The sequence below is a fragment of the Argopecten irradians genome, chromosome 10 (genome assembly GCF_041381155.1).
Source record: "Argopecten irradians isolate NY chromosome 10, Ai_NY, whole genome shotgun sequence".
NCBI classification, from domain to species: domain Eukaryota; kingdom Metazoa; phylum Mollusca; class Bivalvia; order Pectinida; family Pectinidae; genus Argopecten; species Argopecten irradians.
The window spans coordinates 14589817-14611695 of record NC_091143.1 but is presented as its reverse complement, the minus strand read 5'-3'; the positions used below and the strand labels follow the sequence as shown (position 1 = coordinate 14611695).

General features: G+C 36.1%; 1 protein-coding gene across 1 annotated transcript in view; it reads right to left on the bottom strand.

Moving 5' to 3' along the window:
* Nucleotides 1–21879, bottom strand: part of LOC138332553 (cytosolic carboxypeptidase 1-like) — a 45778-nt gene that overhangs the window by 7330 nt on the left and 16569 nt on the right. The window contains 22 exon segments of the mRNA XM_069280558.1: nt 15–144; nt 684–792; nt 1372–1443; nt 1947–2100; nt 3649–3881; nt 5091–5247; nt 6591–6678; nt 7391–7537; nt 7688–8430; nt 8893–8991; nt 9605–9723; nt 10290–10511; nt 13429–13465; nt 13468–13577; nt 13864–13951; nt 14793–14815; nt 15221–15352; nt 17775–17801; nt 18177–18657; nt 19190–19245; nt 20428–20494; nt 20847–20914. Coding sequence (XP_069136659.1) covers nt 15–144; nt 684–792; nt 1372–1443; nt 1947–2100; nt 3649–3881; nt 5091–5247; nt 6591–6678; nt 7391–7537; nt 7688–8430; nt 8893–8991; nt 9605–9723; nt 10290–10511; nt 13429–13465; nt 13468–13577; nt 13864–13951; nt 14793–14815; nt 15221–15352; nt 17775–17801; nt 18177–18657; nt 19190–19245; nt 20428–20494; nt 20847–20914 — 3362 coding nt within the window.

Below are 21879 nucleotides of genomic sequence, written 5' to 3'. Positions count from 1 at the left end.
TGAAAAAATCTAACCAGTGGTATTTTGTTGATCATCTGCATATACTGGAGTAAGCCTTTGGTATGGTAGATGGTAGGATGTAAGCGAGGACATGGGTTGTCCCAGCGTCGGTTCAGGTCCTCGGCAGCAACAGAACATCGGTGACTGGAATGGTTAAATTTGTAAAATTAATTGTTTTGTTAACAATAAACTTTGCTTTAAACAGTACTTTCTCAGGGTTTTGCTTAAAAGAATATTTATTCATCTTAATAAATTAAAGTAATTTAAGATTTTTTGATAAACTAATTTAAATCTTAATTCATAAATCAGACCAGTTTTTGTTTCAAATGTCTGAGGATATTTAAGAGTGTGGTATACTAAAAAAGCAGCAAGTGATCAACAGAAAATTTCTTTTTGTAACTCAAAACAAAATTGTTCATGCAATATCATCAAAACATATATGTTCTTGCCTTCATATGAAATTGGGACCCAAAATGATCAAACAGAATACCTTTGACATGACAGACAAGATGGATACAACCTTGACCATACCCCCTGGTTATACGGGTATACCCCCTCCACCCCACCCCTTCCCCATTTAATGGCATGAGTGATCAAAGATAGGCAACCTGAGTCTACACTCTAGCAATCACCATCATACAAGGGAGACAACCCTCCATATTGCCCCCAAACCACATACTTACTTTCCATTGATAACGCCGTCTGGGTTTAACATTGGAACCACTTTGAAGATGAATGTTTCTCTGAGGAGCTGGGCCGACGGCTTCTTACTCAACAGGTAATCAATTGTACCTGTAAGATAATATACAATGGTTTTTATTTCTGTCTTTAATGTATAATTACATGTTTATCTCAAAGAAGTTTTGAGGCTAATTACAAGATTAACCTATCTGGTCATCTGATCTAATACCTCTACCAGTGAAGTTGTTCGGGACTAGAAGGACATCAACAACCAGAGGAAGTTCAGTTGGTAGAGCATCCAACAGCAGTGCTAGTATCCTGAGGTCTCGGGTTCAAATCTTATTCTGGCCATGCATTTTCTCACTCCTATTACTCTCTCAAAGCTCCTCTTTATTCAATTGAAAAATATTTTGTTGTTTTATTTGATTAGTTTAACATTCTATTAACAGCCAGGGTACTTAAGGACATACCAGGTTTAGATAATGGAGGATAGTTAGTCTGAGAGTACCCAACAATTGAACAGCAGTCATGCCTGGCAACTGTCCCACATGGGAATCAAATTTGCAACCCTGAGGTGGAGGGCTTGTGGTAATATGTTTGGACATCTGAACTACACTTTTCACAGCATATATCCAATCAATCAGAAATGATAAATAACAACAATTTATAAATTTGAAAAGAATTACTGACCTTTCATGACCCAGCTGGCATTACTCTCCCCTGGATGAACTCTCCCAGATATAAAGATGTATGGTCGTGACTCTAGAAACAACAAAACAAAAATCATCAGAAGCATCAGATTACCCAATACAAAACATTGTACATAGTTATTCCCCATATTCTGTTTATTTCTAATGGTGCCATCTCTGAATTTTAAAGTCTTTTGCTTGTCTGGTAATTATTAACTTATATAGTTACAAAGATCTTCTACATGCTTCCTGAATATCAAGGTTTTTATAGTCATTCAGATTTTTAACATTTTCTTAGTTATAATCTTTCATACTCACTGCACTCTCTCATTATGTAATTTAAAAAATTCATTTTAAAATCTGCCTAGTGCTTGCAGATCTAAGTTTTTTCTGTAACTTATTCAAATCTTCCACATGGTCGCAGCTAGATTTTTGTTGACTCAATAAGTTCTTTCACATATAATATAAACTCATTTTTTCCCCTTTCCTCTTCTTTTTTTTAGGGTTCTTTGGTAATCCACATATTTACTCGCTCTGATTTTTCACATGCTCTCAGCTCCAGGTTTTTATACTCACTGAGTTCCTCCACATGCTCCCGGCTGTATGTTTTAGGCTGGGCAGTAATGGTCAGTACTGGGACACTGTTACCAGTCATTGTCTGACAAAAGTCTTGTTTTCTGTAGAAGATGGTCCGATTATCAACTAGCCTCTCCCAAACATTTAAGTGAGTCTAAAACAAAAATAAAATCACAATTTAACAATACCATTCCTTAAGGTTGCCACAAACACACAGGGCTGCGGTAATGGCAGCCGAGTGGTTAAGATGTTCCATCAAATAACCACTAGAATCCAACCTCTGAGTGACAAGTTCAAATTCCAGACAATTTTTTTCTCTGGATAATCCAGTTTTTTCCACCTTCTTAACCTAGTACATCCTTAAATGACTCTGGCTGTTAACATCCTTTTAACAGGATGCTAAACCAAACCGAACCAAGAAACAAAATGATACAGAAATTATGTACAGGGTAGTCTTCACATAACAACTACTCTAATTAAGTGCATGACTTATCTCCCCCTTTTGGAATAGTTTATTTCTAAATAAGATATTTCAGTATCTGTAAAGTTGTATACTAGGTATGGAATATTATAATGTGTGACACTTACCTGTAGAGTAGTGAAGGTGTAAGGGTAGTGATAGGCTAAATAACACACATCTTTGCTGTGTTTGAACTTCACGGTGAATGTCGTTGTGTAGTAGGTTTTCCCCTTAACACCACCTGTAGCCTGGGCACTCCGTGTGAAGTGGTTTCTATAGTAACAAATGTCTGTTCCGACTCGTGACCAGTAGGGTTTGCCATCCAAAGCTTCACTCACAGAAAACATAACAGGCTTCATCAATGTTTCCAAGGAAAAGTAAAACACAGAACATGGATGTGAAAAAACGTATTCTTACACAAAAATCTGCCATTTTCAGCAATGTTTCCATGGTTACAGAAAAAAGTACAAAAAGTGAAAATCTTAAAATAGCAAAAGGCACAACTAGACCATAAGACCAATTTGTCTATGAAGTTTTCGAGGAAATATCTCTTTTGGTTTTAGAGTTATGCTCCAGGAAACGAACCTGGTACAAAAATATGATATTTTCAGCAATATTTCCATGGTTACGGAAAAAAATGCAAAAAAATGAAAACCTAAAAATAGCAAAAGGCACTACTAGACCATAAGACCAATGTGTGTATGAAGTTTCGTGGAAATATCTCTACTGGTTTTAGAGTTATGCTCCGGAAACCATTCGTACAGACGGACGGACGACGGACGGACGGACGGAACCCATTTGTATATCCCCCGCCAACTTCGTTGGGCGGGGATAACAATACCATTCCTTAAGGTTGCCACAAACACACAGGGCCGCAGTAATGGCAGCCGAGTGGTTAAGATGTTCCATCAAATTACCACTAGAATCCACCCTCTGAGTGACAAGTTCAAAATCCAGGCAATTTTTTGCTCTGGGTAATCCAATTTTTTTCCACCTTCTTAACCTAGTACATCCTTAAATGACTCTGGCTGTTAACATCCTTTTAACAGGATGCTAAACCAAACCGAACCAAGAAACAAAATGATACAGAAATTATATACAGGGTTGTCTTCACATAACAGCTACTCTAATTAAGTGCATGACTTATCTCCCCTTTTTGGAATAGTTTATTTCTATATAAGATATTTCAGTACCTGTAAAGTTGTATACTAGGTATGGAATACTATAAAGTGTTACACTTACTTGTAGAGTAGTGAAGGTGTAAGGGTAGTGATAGGCTAAATAACACACATCTTTGCTGTGTTTGAACTTCACAGTGAATGTCGTTGTGTAGTAGGTTTTCCCCTTAACACCACCGGTAGCCTGGGCACTCCGTGTGAAGTGGTTTCTATAGTAACAGATGTCTGTTCCGACTCGTGACCAGTAGGGTTTGCCATCTAAAGCTTCACTCACAGAAAACATAACAGGCTTCATACCTAAAACACAGAACATGGATGTGAAAATTAGTTGATCAAAACATTAATATTGCTTGTTGGACTAAAAAAGTTGAAAAATCTAAGTGTGAGCTGTATGCTTTGGAACACTGCAGTATATTAATGTTGTGTCTTCTTGTATAGTGGAATTCTTGCCCTCTTTATAATGCTATATCACTGAAGCATGCCACAGAAGACACCAAGCAACACACTCCACCCGGTCACATTATACTGACAACAGAGGAAGATTATGTGCTTTACTTATGTTGCTTGTAACTACTGCGGCTTGAATCAAGGCCCTCTGCTCACCTTCTATCAAGTTATTTTATTTGTCACACTTGATCACAGTGACCTTGACTGATGATGATGTGGTCATCAACAGTTATCAAAATTAAACAAATTTAGTAGCCCTTCACCCTAACATGCTACAGATTTATTACATGGTATCTTGACCTCTCATTTTATGTGAAGGAGATGCTGAATGAAAGGATGACTGAACACCACAACATGACAAAAACAGTAAGGTGATGAACTTAAATTTGACTAATTCAATTTGATATACTAGAACATTAATTTCACAACTACAATTTGCTTAATTTGTCTGCTATTTTAACTAACAAATGATATTATGTTTTACTAACAGGAGGGACCATGTGGTAAATAAGCCTTTGGCTTAACATGTAAAATCCATCCTCAATAAATTAAAGTTTACTATTATTATTATTATTATTATTACACACATGTGTTTAAATGTTTCTTGTGATATAAACTAATGTATTGCCAATGGATTATAATTTCAATGGGATTCCTATGTATCCATTTTACCTGAAACTTACCAATGGGATTCCTATGTATCATTTTACTTGAACTTACCAATGGGATTTCCATGTATCATTTTACTTGAACTTACCAATGGAATTTCCATGTATAATTTTTGCCTGAACTTACCAATGGAAAAAGACTATGTATCATTTTACTTGAACGTACCAATGGAATTTCCATATATCATTTTACCTGAACTTACCAATGGAAATTTCCATGTATCATTTTGCCGGAACTTACCAGTGGAAATTCCATGATATTATTTTGCCTAAACTTACCAATGGAATTTCCATGTATCATTTTTGCCAGAACTTACCAATGGAATTTCCATGTATCATTTTGCCTGAACTTACCAATGGAAAATCTATGTATCATTTTGCCTGAACTTACCAAAGTTGAACTGGCTGTTGAGTTTCTCACAATTGATGATGTTGAACCTGTAAGGGATGTCGGCGACCATATTGCTAACTTCAAAGTAGAACCATTGATGGTGGTGGTTTGTGTTAACATCAGGGTTCAGGATGAGGTCATACTCGAATTCCCTAACCTGGAAAATCAATTGACCAATGTTTTAATCTAGTGTTACAGTGGAAGTACAGGTGAAAATACACATTCCTGTTGAGTGCCCCGACTAGGAATCGAACATAGGACTCTCGCATGAAAAATCCATGGCTCTATACTGACTACCAAATCACACCAACCAACTCTGTCAGCTAATCTGAGTGACAGAGGCTGTATTTTACACCATGTACAAATCACACCAACCAAGTCTGTCAGCTAATCTGAGTGACAGAGATTGTATTTTACACCATGTACAAATCACACCAACCAAGTCTGTCAGCTAATCTGAGTTACAGAGATTGTATTTTACAACATGTACAAATCACACCAACCAAGTCTGTCAGCTAATCTGAGTTACAGAGATTGTATTTTACACCATGTACAAATCACACCAACCAACTCTGTCAGCTAATCTGAGTTACAGAGATTGTATTTTATGTACAACATGTACAAATCAACTCTGACAACCAATCTGTCAGCTAATCTGAGTTACAGAGATTGTATTTTACACCATGTACAAATCACACCAACCAAGTCTGTCAGCTAATCTGAGTGACAGAGATTGTATTTTACACCATGTACAAATCACACCAACCAACTCTGTCAGCTAATCTGAGTGACAGAGACTGTATTTTACACCATGTACAAATCACACCAACCAACTCTGTCAGCTAATCTGAGTGACAGAGACTGTATTTTACACCATGTACAAATCACACCAACCAACTCTGTCAGCTAATCTGAGTGACAGAGACTGTATTTTACACCATGTACAAATCACACCAACCAACTCTGTCAGCTAATCTGAGTGACAGAGACTGTATTTTTTACACCATGTACAAATCACACCAACCAACTCTGTCAGCTAATCTGAGTGACAGAGACTGTATTTTACACCATGTACAAATCACACCAACCAACTCTGTCAGCTAATCTGAGTGACAGAGACTGTATTTTACACCATGTACAAATCACACCAACCAACTCTGTCAGCTAATCTGAGTGACAGAGACTGTATTTTACACCATGTACAAATCACGCCAACCAAGTCTGTCAGCTAATCTGAGTGACAGAGACTGTATTTTACACCCTGTATAAATCACACCAACATGCTCCTTTTTCACATGATTGCTCATCATCTCATTCAGGCAAATTCATAACCAATATTTTAATTTCATACTGGATTGAGCTTTTTGTCAAAGTCATTTCAGAACTAATCTCTAAATGCTCTTTGAAATATATATTGCATTACTTATGTATTAAGGAAAACAACATTGATACCTGCCAATTTTCCAAGTATCAAATAATACCTCCGTAACACACACTCACCCAAATTGCCTTGCGCAGATTTCCACTCTCAAACTGAGAATTAAATCTTAGGGAATTAGCTCCTGTTGCTTCAAGTTGACTTCCAATCCTGTAAATAAAACACCAGATTCAATCACTAAAATTAAGCATAAAGCCTACTACAAAAGGTATGAATGGTATACCCAGGGCAAGGTAATACTATTTCCCTTTGATTATACAGAACAACTTGTCAAAACTGGTCCTTGTTTAATCCAGATCCCTGTGTAATTTGGAGTAATTGTAAGGCACTATCCTTTTCAATTTTTTTTGTATTTGCAAATTACCGAGTTATCTGCCCTTGTGGGTAAGTATTGATATTTGCGAGTGGAACGTCATACCTTTGTGAGAAAACGATGTGAATTGCACTCACAAAATTATGACGTAACAAATCAATACCTACTGGCAAGGATGCTAACTCTGTAATCTGCAAAGACAGAATAGTACCAGGTAACTTTAAAAACCTGTTTATTCAGGAAATCTGCGTACACTAGCCAAATATGCTGGTAGCTGTGACATCCAGATTTGACAATTCACACTCCTAGATAACTGCACCACTTCTAATAGTTGATTTGGAAGATGGGAAAGTCACTCAAAAGAAACATTTTATTGCTTCTCTTTATTGCAAGCAGATCATAGAAAAATATTTGATTTTTTTTAGCTTGGTTTGACTGTACATATCACTGAACTTTTAAAAAATTTTGAATAAACAAATCTAAAATTGAATTACCTAACAGATGTATTCCATGAATAGACATAACAGAATGACCACATGGTACACCTACCTCATAGGGTCTCTGTTGATTAAGTTGAGGTTGGGAATGGTATACGCCGACCCAGTTCGCTTGACTACAGCGTCCAGATCGTATACATCTCTGTCTATAATATTCTCAGGGTGTATCATTCTATCTATATCCTCAAACACTTTAGCCCTAAAATAAACAATTTTATAGAATCATTATTATTTTTAAAATTATAATTCAGTCTGTAAAACATTTAGAAAAGGCTGATATATTTATCAGTCAGATCAGATGATGGGAAAATCAGTATACCATTAGTCAAATGACATTATAATGACAGACCTTTGGACTCCAAACTTGCGATGATACAGAGCCTCGTTTGTCATCACACCTTTGGCCCCTATAAGGTCAGGATAGGCCAGCTTCTCAAATCTATAAACACTCTTTGTTTCACGAGACATCTCCTGGAAAATGACGGTATCATGAAGACATCCATCATAGTCCTCTTCCTCACTACTAGAACTCATCAACACACGATCAATGTTGTCCATCGTCTCTCGAACAGGAGCTGGTGATATACACAATGAATTTACAAACTCTGATTCCAACTCTGCGGTCTCTCGTATACTGCTTGATGCCATAGAACTGGCGAGGCTGGAAGAACTGACTTTTTTAGTTGATTTTTTGTCTTTTTGAGATTTTTTTGTACCTTTTGACTTTTTATTGCTGGACAATGTCGTGTTAGATTTTAGCACCATTGAAGGCTTTTTCAAGGCACTTTTACTAGACTGAAGAGGCTGAGGCAGGTCTAAAGAGAAAACACTTGTTCCTGTTTTAAGGTTGATGGCCGTTGCTGAGTCGCATCTCTCCATTGGATAGTTCTCTGGATACTCTTCACAGTGTAATGAACTGTAGCCACTGCTTTTTGAACTTGTATAACTCATTGTACTTGACATTCGGAACATTCCAGCAGGACACGACATTTCACGCTCACCCAAACCAGGCACTCGATGATACGACTCGTAAGTCCCTGTTGGAATGTAGATGGAGTTTGGAGGTGGAAGCTCTTCTCCCTCGTCGTCCACCTGTATCAATAATAATATATCAACTTTAATTTGGCTGTCCTTTATAACATTAAATCTTATTACTTTCCTTTCGAAATTTCATCTACCTTTGGCATTCTATTACCATATAGTCTGGTTATGTTCTTATGGAAGACATTTTCATGATTCCATGGGACATTGTTATGGTCGCGGAAACTGATCCACAAAATATTGACAAAATGGTGAAACATGGCCAAATCACTAAAATCTTATTATCCTGTTTTTGTCTAAATCAAGAAAATTTAAATCCTCAAAAATAACTAGCTACCAATATATGGTATGTTTCTCACTTACAACATTACCTCCCGTTGACAATTTATCATCTAGCTTGTTTTGAAAATTTCACTATGGGTATACCTAGTAACGATGCTAATTTCATTATTTCTGTTTGTACATTTATTATCAATAAAATATCAAGAGAACTTAATCGCAAAAATCCCTTACCTCTATTTCAAACAACTCTGGGAAGTAATTGTCGTACATTCTGAGATCATCTGCTGTACGTTTGAATGGTTCTGGGGCCCTGCCTTGGTCTTCTTCCACCTGACAGACAAACAAACATGGCAACAATATAAAAACAGTGTTGTTGTATACACTCAGGTATAATCTATTCATATTTCCATCTCCAAATGGCTGACATCTTTGATTTCAGAAATAATTAGGTCATTTTCTCTATCAAAAACCCTAATTTCAAGGGTTCATCAAAATTACTTATTGAATAAATGGTAAAACCGGATGTAAAGGTACAAGATAACAACACTTGGACAGGTACATCTGAGAGTCATTCCAGATGTTGGAATCAATGATCAGTTTAAAATAGAGTAACTTAATCACAACAACATGTTGTTGTTGTTGTACAACTGCTATCATTTTACAGATGTAAGATATGAATGCTTTGATTTATCAACTTCCTCAAGATTACTGCTTCACACTCTTAATGGCATCAATAAAACTTGAAATTGTTTAAAAGACCCTTTTCACTATGGGAACTATTGTATTACTTTATTTATTGACCTTTATATTTTATGGGTGAGGGGCCTTAATTCAGTAAAATAGTGAGAAATACGGTAATTTTAAAATGAAAGCAACAAATATTTCAATTATGTCACGATAGTCCATTTATAGAAGCTCTAGCAGTAAGACTAATTTTACACACCTCTTCTGGGGGATCTGTCTTGAAGCGTTCGTCATCACTGTCGATGTCGTCATCGTCTTCCAGAGAACTGTTATCGCTGTCTTGTGATTCTCCAGAGCCGAACACACTGGATGTGGAATCTGAAACAAAGAAAAACTAAGTTAGCATTCCAACTTAATAATAAAACATTGAACAAAGCCAGATGGGGTTTGTATGACACAGTTTTTTGTTATCAAATTGAAAATAACATCTGTTGAACATTTGTTTGTTAGTTTAGTTTTACGTCCTATTAACAGCCTGGGCCATGTAAGGACGTGCCAGGTTAAATGGTGGAGGAGAACCGGAGAACCCAGAGAAAAACCACCGACCAGCACCCAGTACCTGGCAACTGCTCCACATGGAATTCCAACTCATGACCCAGGTGGAGGGCATGTGGTCATAATTGGGAACATCTTGGCCACTTGGCCCCTAGTTGGTGGATATTTACACCCAACATTCATATAAATTTAGGACAGGATGTGACATCATGCAAGTGAAAATACTACATGCCCCATTTTCCATTTCAATGGTGCTTATCTATGTACTTTAGACAAGGTAAATGTCACTTTTTGAAATAGGGTTCTGACAAATGGAACCCTGCTGGACTCTGGGTAAATATCGCTCTCTGAGAGAGGGTTCTGAGAGATGGTACAGAATATACTCTCACCTTGTCTGCTGGACTCTGGGTAAATGTCACTTTCTGGAAGTTCATACGATGTGGGGCACTGTAAGTTGCCGAGAGGAAGTTTGTTACGAGGACAACATTTCCTCATTATAACACTAGCTAACAAAATTAGACTTTCCATCTCCCTACAATCAATGACTTCTTGTGAGCTGTCGTAGAGGATCTGAATACCATTGGCATCAGCTAGCACCTTTCTCCCAGACTCTGTGGAATCAAATAATCAAGCTTCATTAATGAACATCAATACAAAAATATGTAGATCAATCTTTTTACAAATTAGAAATCTTAAAGTAGCTGTCATCAAGCAAAATAAAACAAAACCTAGTATCAAATTATGTATTTTTTGCTGATATGATATGCAAATATAAAGAATTGGATAATGTAACAGTAAAATAAAAACAAGAGCTGTTGGAGAACAGCAAAGCTCGCCTATTCAGAAGAAGTTGTATTATCACGTTCAGCATCCATACACATTAGGAAAATAAAATCATAAACATTTATGATGACTTATGCTTAAACAATTGACAAAATAGAAACTTGCTCAAAAACTTTAACATGGAAATATGACAAATTAACAGACTCAAAAACCCCCTAAAGGGCCCCAAATTGGTTGTATTATCACGTTCAGCATCCATACACATTAGGAAAATAAAATCGTAAACATTTATGATGACTTAAGCTTAAACAATAGACAAAATAGAAACTTGCTCAAAAACTTTAACATGGAAATATGACAAATTAACAGACTCAAAAACCCCTAGAGGGCCCAAAATTGGTTGTATTATCACGTTCAGCATCCATACACATTAGGAAAATAAAATCATAAACATTTATGATGACTTAAGCTTAAACAATTGACGAAACAGACCACCTTGTAATTTTCTTTGTTCACAAATGAAAGCAACAAATATTTAAATGCTACCATTCACGATAGTCCATTTATAGAAGCTTAGTAGAGTAAGACTAATTTTACCAAATTGTTCTGGGGGATCTGTCTTGAAGCGTTCGTCATCACTGTCGATGTCGTCATCTTCAGATTTGAAAATGTTAATCCTGTCCATATAACGATTTTAACATAGCATTACACACTGAGTGTGGAATCTGAAACAAAGAAAAACTAAGTTAGTTCAACTATTAATAAAAACCCATTGAAAAAAGCCAAATGACACATATTTGTACAATTTTTGAAAATATATCATGCTACCATTGCAATGTGCAATATTATGCTTGGTTTCAGAGAAGGGTCGTTTTACGTCCTAAATTAACAGCCTGGGCCATGTAAGGACGTGCCAGGTTAAATGGTGGAGGAGAACCCGGAGAAGCCCAGAGAAACAATTTTCTGTTAGTACCCATAACCCACTACCTGGCAACAGTCAACATGGAATGACAATCCAACCATGCACCCAGGAGAAGAAGGGCATATGTGAGGACTCAACATTTCGGGGACAACTTGGCCACTTGGCCCCTAGTTGGTGGATATTTACACCTCCCAACATTCATATAAATAATAGGACAGGATGTGACATCATGCAAGTGAAAATACTACATGCCCCATTTTCCCATTTCAAAGGTGCTTATCTAGTACTTTAGACAAGGTAAATGTCACTTTTTGAAATAGGGTTCTGACAAATGGAATTAAATCATCTGCAATACACTAGGGTAAAATATCGCTTTCTGATGAGAGGGTTTCTGAGAAACATGTGTACAGAATATACTTGCTCAAAAATTAACATGGGTAAATGTCACTTTCTTTAACAGTTCATACGATGTGGGGCACTGTAGGCCGAGAGGAAGTTTGTTACGAGGACAACATTCAGCATTATACACATTAAATATAAAATCATAGACTTTCCATGATCCCTCTTAAACAATATCAATTAGACTTCTTGTGAGCATGGAAATTGAATACAAAATGGCAGACAAAAAAACCACCTTTCTCCCAAATCTGGTGTAATCACATAATCAAGCATTCCATAAAAAATCAATACAAAAAATTTATGTAGATTAATCTTTTTAAAATTAGAAATGAAAACAAAGTAGTGGTACAAAGGCAAAATAAAACAAAACCTATATCCAAATTTTGCAACTGATATGACAAATAGCAAATATAAAGAATCATTTTTATATATATCGATTAAATTTTAAAACAGGACAATTCAAAAACAAAATAACAAATGCAATTTAAAAGATCAAAATAGTAAACACCATATTAGTAGCCCCACCTTCAGAGATAGAATAATATTAACTTAGCTTCCAGATTAGTGATGTTTTTGATGATTTTATTCAGACTCCCTGCTTAAACAGACACATGGCGATGTGCGTTATCATCAAAAATGCTTTAAATGAGAAATATGACAAATTAATGTTCTCCTCCTAAAGGGCCCCAAATTGTTTCTGTATGAAAAAAAAAAAATTCAGCATCCATACACATTAGGATTTATAAAATCGTAAACATTTAAATACCATAAGCTTAAAACAATAGACTCAATGAAATTATACCACTCTCAATAATTTTTTCATGGAGTAAATATGAAAATTAACAATTGCTGGGCAAAAATTAGTCCCTAGGGTGGTCTTTATAGAAACTGTTGATGGTTGACTTATATTGAAGCAAATATTGACATGATATATATTAGTTTAGCAATCCATACACATTAGGAAAAATAAAATCAGTAAACATTTATGATGTAAAGCCAAAAGCTTAAACAATTTACAAACAGAAACTTGCTCAAAAACCTTTAACGTGAAATGGGAAACTGACGCCGATCGCCGACGCCAGGGTGACAACATTTGTATTTTTCTGCTTTTTTCGAATAGGCGAACTAATTAAATTAAATTTTAAAACAAAAACAATTTGGCAACTTAAAATAACAAATGCAATATAAAGATACTTGTATTAACACCATATTAGTAGCCCCACCTCTCAGATAATACTTTTTTTTTTTTTTTTAGGTGGAAAACTTTCAAATTTATGCATACATGTTTAATACATTTTTTAAATCAACTGCCAGGGTTGGGGCATTTTGGGGTACCGTACCTTCAAACAAAATGTCCCACATGAACGAGGGCTCGATCAATCAAGAGCACACACAACATTCATAGATAATACTTATAAACTTACTGAGATTAGTGATGTTTTTGATGATATTCAGTACACTCCCTTGCGGACAGACACATGGCGATGTTTCGTATCCATTTGATGCCATTCGTGATAAAGAGCTAGGAGGTGTGGTACATGTTCTCCTCCAATTGTTTTGGCTGCATTGTTTCCTGTATGAAAAAAAAACTGTATTTTAAAAAAATGAATTATCTCCCTTTATTTTAAAAGAAAAAACAGAAAACTACCATATGGAAAATAAATAGTCAATGCCTGAATGACCACCTCTCAATAATTTTTTCATGTAGTAAATTCTGTATATCAAAATTGCTGGGCTATAGACCTTTTTATTAGTCCCTTGGGTGGTCTTTATAGACAGGTTTGACTGTACATTTATGACTTAATATTGACAGTTATGTTCATTTAGGGACATGTCAAATTTTTGTAGAGGAAAACTACGATTTCTGGAGCAAAAGTTGTGACCAACATTGAATGCTGTGTCATCCCCTGAGCTGCCAGTCACTCCAAAGACAAGGAGGCTAGAAGACTGTGTAAACACCTTACCACATTTAGCTAGGTCTTACTTTACATTCTAGTATTTCCATACCCAGTATAACAATAGTTTATCTGCTCTTTTGGCGAGAACGATGATTATGCCGACATGTGTTATTTGTGATCAAGGTAACCATCACTTATTTTTTTTAGAGTGGCATTCATTTGGTGAATTGTTTAAACACCCTTTTAAAAGCAGGGTCATATAAGAATGAGCTAGTTTTAAGGAGGTGAAGAATTCAGGCAAGAGTATTCAAAAAAACCACTGGCCTATAAACACTACACGGCAACGGCCACACATGGGTTTTAAACAAGCAACCAGACATGGTCCAGGGCTGTTGTAATATAATAGTTCAGTAATCATAACTTCATCGTGTCAACAAGAGGCAAAACAGCATAATACAGTATAAGACATATTCTTATAGAAAAAAAGAATACATTTATTAACAGATTCATTTTCAATGAGTAGCAATTTTCCATTCTCAGTCAAGGTTCCTATACGAATATCTGCAATATGACCTATAATGTATGGCTGTTTAACAGAAGATGATTTTGGTGAAACCCAAAGGTTCGTTAAAACCAAAATTATACTATACACCACGTAAAATCTTCGAACGAAAGCACATAACAATTAATACCCTACATACAAAGCTAGATAAACTCCTGGTCTTATACAAACATCGGGGATACAATTCAGAGCGAAGGTAGTCTTACTTAATTTTTGGTAAAGGTTGTTGAGGATTCTTGAGTGCCAATATTAAGCATGTTAGATATTTTTCCTTCCACACTTCTGAATGACAAACGCAAACATTGGTGTAAATAGCATAGTTGTTTCAGCCTCGATAGGATGCATTGACGCCTTGAATCAGACAAAGTATACAAGAATTAATTAGATTTGCTGCTTATTTATTTGTGCTCCGCACGCAGCTCATTTAAATTATACATGTAACAATCAACCGAAAACAAACTGATTTAGAATGAAGATTAAAGTTTGCTTATTTATTTAGGCTTAAAAAGAATTTAGTAAAAAATCTATTGCTGCAAAATAGACAACTATTTAGGAACTTGAATGTGCACATCAAAATTACCCAGGTTAAGTAGGATTCTGTGAAAAAGCTGCTATAAGCATGCAATCAATTCAACTTTGCTGTGAAATTAATTTGCTTTACTGACAGTATCCACGTAGCGTATGTATGTACTTTATGAAAACAAGTCCAACAATAACATGTTATTAGAATGGTACAGTTAAATGTGAAGGACTCACTGTTGTTAGTGTAGTGTTTGAACACCTGTAGGTACGTCTGGAGGTACTTAAAGTTACATGTATTATTTTTTATCAAACTCAGAGTCACTGGTAAGGCACGGTTCAGTCTGGCTTTTAGGGCAATCTTTCGATCTGAAAAAAATATAATAAATTCAAAGAAGAATCAAATTATAATTATAAAATATTCAATCCAGCACAAATCTGGTTATTTATATGATAAACATACTTCCTTTATCAAAAAAGCTCAATTTAAACGGTTTAATACCACAATCTCGCCTTTTAATGTCAGCGTAATTAATTAACCTGCAGTTTTAAAATCTCACCTTTCTGCACCAGTTTAGCAAGGTTTTAAATCTCACCTTTCTATGCTAGTTTAGCCTGATTTTTAATCTCACCCTTCTCAGCCAACTTAGCTGGGACCTGATGACGACATTGTAGTTGATATAATTAGCTATTTGAGTTTCACTGTTCTGAACCAGCTTATCCAGGTTTTAAATTTCACGTTTTTGCAACAGCTCAACCAGGCTCAAGGATCATAAAACAGTCTTTGACTTAAGTTTTTGCTTAGCAAATCAAATATGATGTAACATTTCGTAATGTCACCTGTGATTGGCTAAGTCGAAATTGAAGACTGTCTCACACTTAAATCCTGATCCTGGGGCCAGGTTTGACATCTTACCTTTCTAAGCCAGCTTACCACATTTAGAATCTCACCTTTATGAGCCAGCTTAACCACATTTAGAATCTCACCTTTATGAGCCGGCTTAGCCAGGCGTTAGAATCTCATCTTTATGAGCCGGCTTAGCCAGGCGTTAGAATCTCACCTTTCTGAGCCAACTTAACTACATTTAGAATCTCACCTTTCTAAGCCAGCTTAGTCAGGTGTTAGAATCTCACCTTTCTGAGCCAGCTTAGCCAGGTGTTAGAATCTCACCTTTCTGTGCCAGCTTAACCACATTAAAGATGCTCCACCGCTGACAAATGGTATTTTTTCACTATCAAAAAGAGGATCAGATGATTTGGTATTTTTCTTCAGTTACAAAAGTTTCTTACTTTACACCATTACCACCATTGCAAAGTTTGAGCTTCTAATTTTACTTCAAGATGAAAATATCAAAAGTAATTAATTGCATCCCGAAAAAATTCCGTGGCACTATGTCCACTTCTATATCATAGAATGGAAGTTTTTGTTACAGGCGCATAGCACCAAAAGGCAAAATAAATTATTTCATATTATTTTTTTGTGTTAATTACCAGGCATATATATATACAGGTCCGATTAAACACCAATTTGTTGTTCAACATATTAGATTATCATTTATGGTCTGTCGAGGTGGAGCATCTCTAAGAATCCTCACCTTTCTACAGCCAGGCCCCTTAGTCCAGGCATTAGAATCTCACCTTTCTGAGCCATCTTAGCCAGCTTAGAATCCAGGGCGCTTAGAAATCTCACCTTTCTAAGCTCAAACTTAGCCAGGTTAACCACATTAGAATCTCACCTTTTCTACTTAGTCCAGGAGTAAGAAACTCACCTTTTATGCTTAACCATATTAGAATCTCACCTTTCTGAGCCAGCTTAGCCAGGCGTTAGAATCTCACCTTTCTAAGCCAGCTTAGCCAGGCGTTAGAATCTCACCTTTATGAGCCAGCTTAGCCAGGCGTTAGAATCTCACCTTTATGAGCCAGCTTAGCCAGGCGTTAGAATCTCACCTTTCTAAGCCAGCTTAGCCAGGCGTTTAGAATCTCACCTTTCTAAGCCAGCTTAGCCAGGCGTTAGAATCTCACCTTTATGAGCCAACTTAGCCAGGCATTAGAATCTCACCTTTCTAAGACAGCTTAGCCAGGCATTAGAATCTCACCTTTATGAGCCAGCTTAACCACATTTAGAATCTCACCTTTCTAAGGCCAGCTTAGCCAGCGCATTTAATAATCTCACCATTCTTGAGCCAATTAGCCATTCGTTTAGAATCTCCACCTTTCTGAGCCCGAACTTAGCCAGGCGTTAGAAATCTCACCTTTCTAATGCCACCTTAGCCACGCGATAAATCCTCCCCTTTTGAGCCAACTTAGCCAGCGTTAGAATCTCACCTTTCTAAGCCATCTAGCCAGGTGTTAGAAATCTCACCTTTCTACGCCAGCTTAGCCGAGTGTAGAATCTCACCTTTCTATGAGCAGCCTTTAGCCCACGGCATTTAGAATCTCACCTATCATGAGCCAACTTAACCACATTATAACCCTCACACCTGTTCTAATCAAACTTATCCAGGCGTTAGAAAATCTCATCCGTTATTCTGAGCCAGACTAAGGCCAGTGAGTTAGAATCATCACCTTTCTAAATCCAGCTAGCCAGCGTTAGAATCTCACACCTTTTCTGATCCAACTTAGCCACATGTTAGAAACTCACCTTTCTGTAGACCAGCTTTAACCACGGCATTAGAATCTCACCTTTCACGATGCCAGCTTAACCACAATTAGAATCTCACCTTTCTGTGCCAGCTTAACTACATTTAGAATCTCACCTTTCTGAGCCAGCTAACCACATTTAGAATCTCACCTTTCTGTGCCAGCTTAACCAGGCGTTAGAATCTTCACGACTTTCTGAGCCTTACCCACATTCTAGAAGCCAAACTTAACCACATTAGAATCTCACCTTTCTGTGGCCAGCTTAACCAACATTTAGAATCTCACCTTTCTGAGCCGAGCTTAACCCACATTTTGAATCTCACCTTTCTGTGCCAGCCTTAACCACATTTAGAATCTCACTCTTATCCACTGTAAGCCAGCTTTTGAATCCACACATTTTAGAATTTAGACTCTCACCTTTCTGTGCCAGCTTAACCACATTTAGAATCTCACTCTTTCTGAGCCAGCTTAAAAATTTAGAATCCACATTCTCAGCCAGCTTAACCACCTCAAAATCTTTCTGAGCCAGCTTAACTCACATTTAGAATCTCACCTTTCTGAGCCAGCTTAACCACATTTAGAATCTCACCTTTCTGAGTCAGCTTAACCACATTTAGAATCTCACCTTTCTGAGCCAGCTTAACCACATTTAGAATCTCACCTTTCTGAGCCAGCTTAACCACATTTAGAATCTCACCTTTCTGAGCCAGCTTAACCACATTTAGAATCTCACCTTTCTGTGCCAGCTTAACCACATTTAGAATCTCACCTTTCTGAGCCAGCTTAACCACATTTAGAATCTCACCTTTCTGAGCCAGCTTAACCACATCTAAAATCTTACGTTTCTGAGCCAGCTTAACCACATTTAGAATCTCACCTTTCTGAGCCAGCTTAACCACATTTAGAATCTCACCTTTCTGTGCCAGCTTAACCACATTTAGAATCTCACCTTTCTGAGCCAGCTTAACCACATTTAGAATCTCACCTTTCTGAGCCAGCTTAACCACATTTAGAATCTCACCTTTCTGAGCCAGCTTAACCATTTTAGAATCAACACATTTAGAATCTCACCTTTCTGAGCCGAGCTTAGAATCTCGGACCTTTCTGAGTGCCAGCTTTCTGAAATCTTACGTTTCAGCCAGCTTTAACCATATTTAGAATCTCACCTTTCTGAGCCAGCTTAAACCACATTTAGAATCTCACCTGTGCCTTAACCACATTAGAAATCTCCACCTCTGTCTGAGCCAGCTTAACCACAATTTAGAAACTCACTCTTCTCTGTGCCAGCTTAAGAATCTCACCTTTCAGAGCCATCTTAACTCCACATATAGAATCGTACGTTTCAGAGTCAGATTAACCATATCTAGAATCTCACCTTTCTGGTGCACTGCTTCAACACACATGTAGAATCCTCAACCTTTAGAGTGCCACTTAAACAACATTAAGAATTTCACCTTTCTGTGCAGCCGCTTAACACATTTAGAATCTTTCTCCTTCCTGTGCCAGCTTAACTAACTTTTAGTATCTCACCTTTCTGTGCCAGCCTAACCACATTTAGAATCTCACCTTTACTGAGTGAGCTTTACCACCCATTCTAAAAAATATTATGTTTTCTGAGCCAGCTTAACCACAACAATTAGAAACAGAATCTTTAAAAAGCTTTCTAGTGATTTTCTAACTCTCTGGGGGGCAATAACTTAACCACATTTTACATAGAATCTCAAAAGACCTTTGACTTGAGAGCCTAATGACTTTTAAACACATTTTAAACATTTTTTGAGATTGAAGAATTGGGCACACACCTGCCCTCTGAGCCAGCTTAAAGCTTAACATTTTTTCTCTTTTCAATTTCACCTTTCATGTGCAGCTTAACCAGTATTTTTAAAAGGATTTATCTCAGATCACCTTTCTTGAAGCTGCCAGCTTAACCACATTTTAAAGAATCTCACCTTTTCTGTTTTTACCAGCTTTGGTTTAAATCACATTTACTCTAAAATGTCTATCTAATTAGCGCCAAAAGGATTTTAACCTCTATTTCTATTAAAAGCAAAGATGGGATCTTTTGAAAAGGGGTAACCACAGACCAAAACCAGAATTTTAGAATCTCCTAAGTAGATTTTATGAGCCAGCTTTAACCAAAATCAACATGAAATTAAACGAACCAAACGCTGTTAAAACTCTTTTTACGTCACAGATCTCTTAGGGGAATATGTTTAAATACATTTACAAAGGCACCTCTTTTAAATTCAGTCCTTTAATAGCTGATCAATGTACAATTGTTCTTTAAAACTACTATCACGGGGAAGGCAACAGAAAATAAAAATACATTTGATTCCCTTCCGCCATGAGTCTGTAAAATATTAAAAACATCACCTTGGCCAACCTGATGAGAAAAAATGTAGTCAAGTAATCAATTCATTGGCCACAAAACACATTTTTCTGGCAAATTGAAATTTTCAATAAGTATAATAATTTGACACATTAATTTTTAAGTCTCAATTCAATTTTTATATCAGATGAATTTTTATTCCTCCGCGAAAATGTTTTGAAACAGAAATTACAAAATTTAAAAGCTGCAAAAGAAATTTGATTTACGGTACACTCTAAGAGAGCATTGATAATTTTTTCTTACAATTTGTTACATCAAATATATAAAAGACCTTTGACTAGCTGAGGTTTCATTAGTGGTTTATTTGCTGCCTACATGACTCTGCCCATGAATGATGTAATTTCACCAGCTTATTTTAAGTCATTATTTTGTATTCAAGTTCAGTGTAAGTCTACAAAAGCTCATTTAAACTTACGTGTTTTTCCAATAAGTTCACTAAGACAGTGTAAAACGTTGAGGACTATGGTTCGATCACTAGAATTCTGAAAGAAAAAGTACATACATGTAATGTACATAATTTCAATATTTAATCCAAGCATTTTAACATATTTTACTACTAAAAATATACAATATGATCTTTTGAAAAGTTTCATATTTTATGTACAAAAATAATGCATAGAAAAAGACCAACAACCAGAATATTTTTTGTGCATTATAAATAGCAGAGTAGAAACATATTATTAGGACTTTAAACTGTTTTAACCACAGTATCAACATGATCAATAAACGAACCAAACTTGTTAAAACTGGGGAAAAGTTTTTGTCCTAGCTCTCTTATGGGGAATATGTGGTGTGTATAATATACATATTACAAAGGCACTCTTTTTAAATTACCTTTAGGGTGGATAATAGCAGATCAATGTATCCATTGTTCTTTAAAACACTATCACGGTGGATTTTCTCTGCAACAGAAAATAAAAATACATCTGCATTGATCTAGACTTGCCGCCATGCAGTCTGTAAAATATTAAAAACATCAATTAATTTTGGCTTGATTACTTTTTGTCTCTCAGACTAGGAGCAGAAACATCTAATATTGCCCAAGTTACTCAAATGTCTGTTAATTAGCATTAATAAGTTAACAAAGCATTGCATCATTTGATCTTTTAAAACTCCATTATACATGGTACAATTGTTAATACAAAATAGCCCAGCTTACTGTATGAAGGTGAGATAAATAAGGTAGGATGAGAATAGAAATAAAATGGAATGCTGTACTTGGAATTATGTTTATTACAGTAAAATTATCTTGCCATTTCTGGGTAGGTATTTAATTATGATGTTGTGTGTTCAAATTCAACATTTTTTTCAGAGTGTAAATTGAGTATATAGACACTTTATCAATCAATTGTCTTATCCACTATGGCCATTTTTATGCAATAGGTCAGTTGGATTTACAAATAAGGAATATTATTTAGGGTAACCTATAATAAAATAATGTAAACTTTTTTTGTCTCCTGGTGGTCTGTAAACCAATATAGGTAAACTATTAATAACATATATCTATTAACTTTTTTTTCGTCAGCCTGTGGGGGGGGGGGGGATAGCCAACCTATGCTATCATGTCTTCACTAACATAGAAGCAAGCCTAACAATTTCAAATTCAATTAGTGCTGTTCAAAATGTTTTTGCTTTAATCTATTGCACTCCTGAGTATTCATAATGAACTTTTTCCTTCCTTTGAACTAGTAGTAGTTCAATTTGAGTCCTCAGGGCGGTGAATATGTTAATGTAAACCATCTACAAAATATCATTGCAATTATCCTCAAGATGGCCATCAATTGGGTTTATATGACACTATTAAAAATTGAACTTGGAATCAATCCATATTAACTTACCTGGAATAAATGTTAACCATTGTTACATC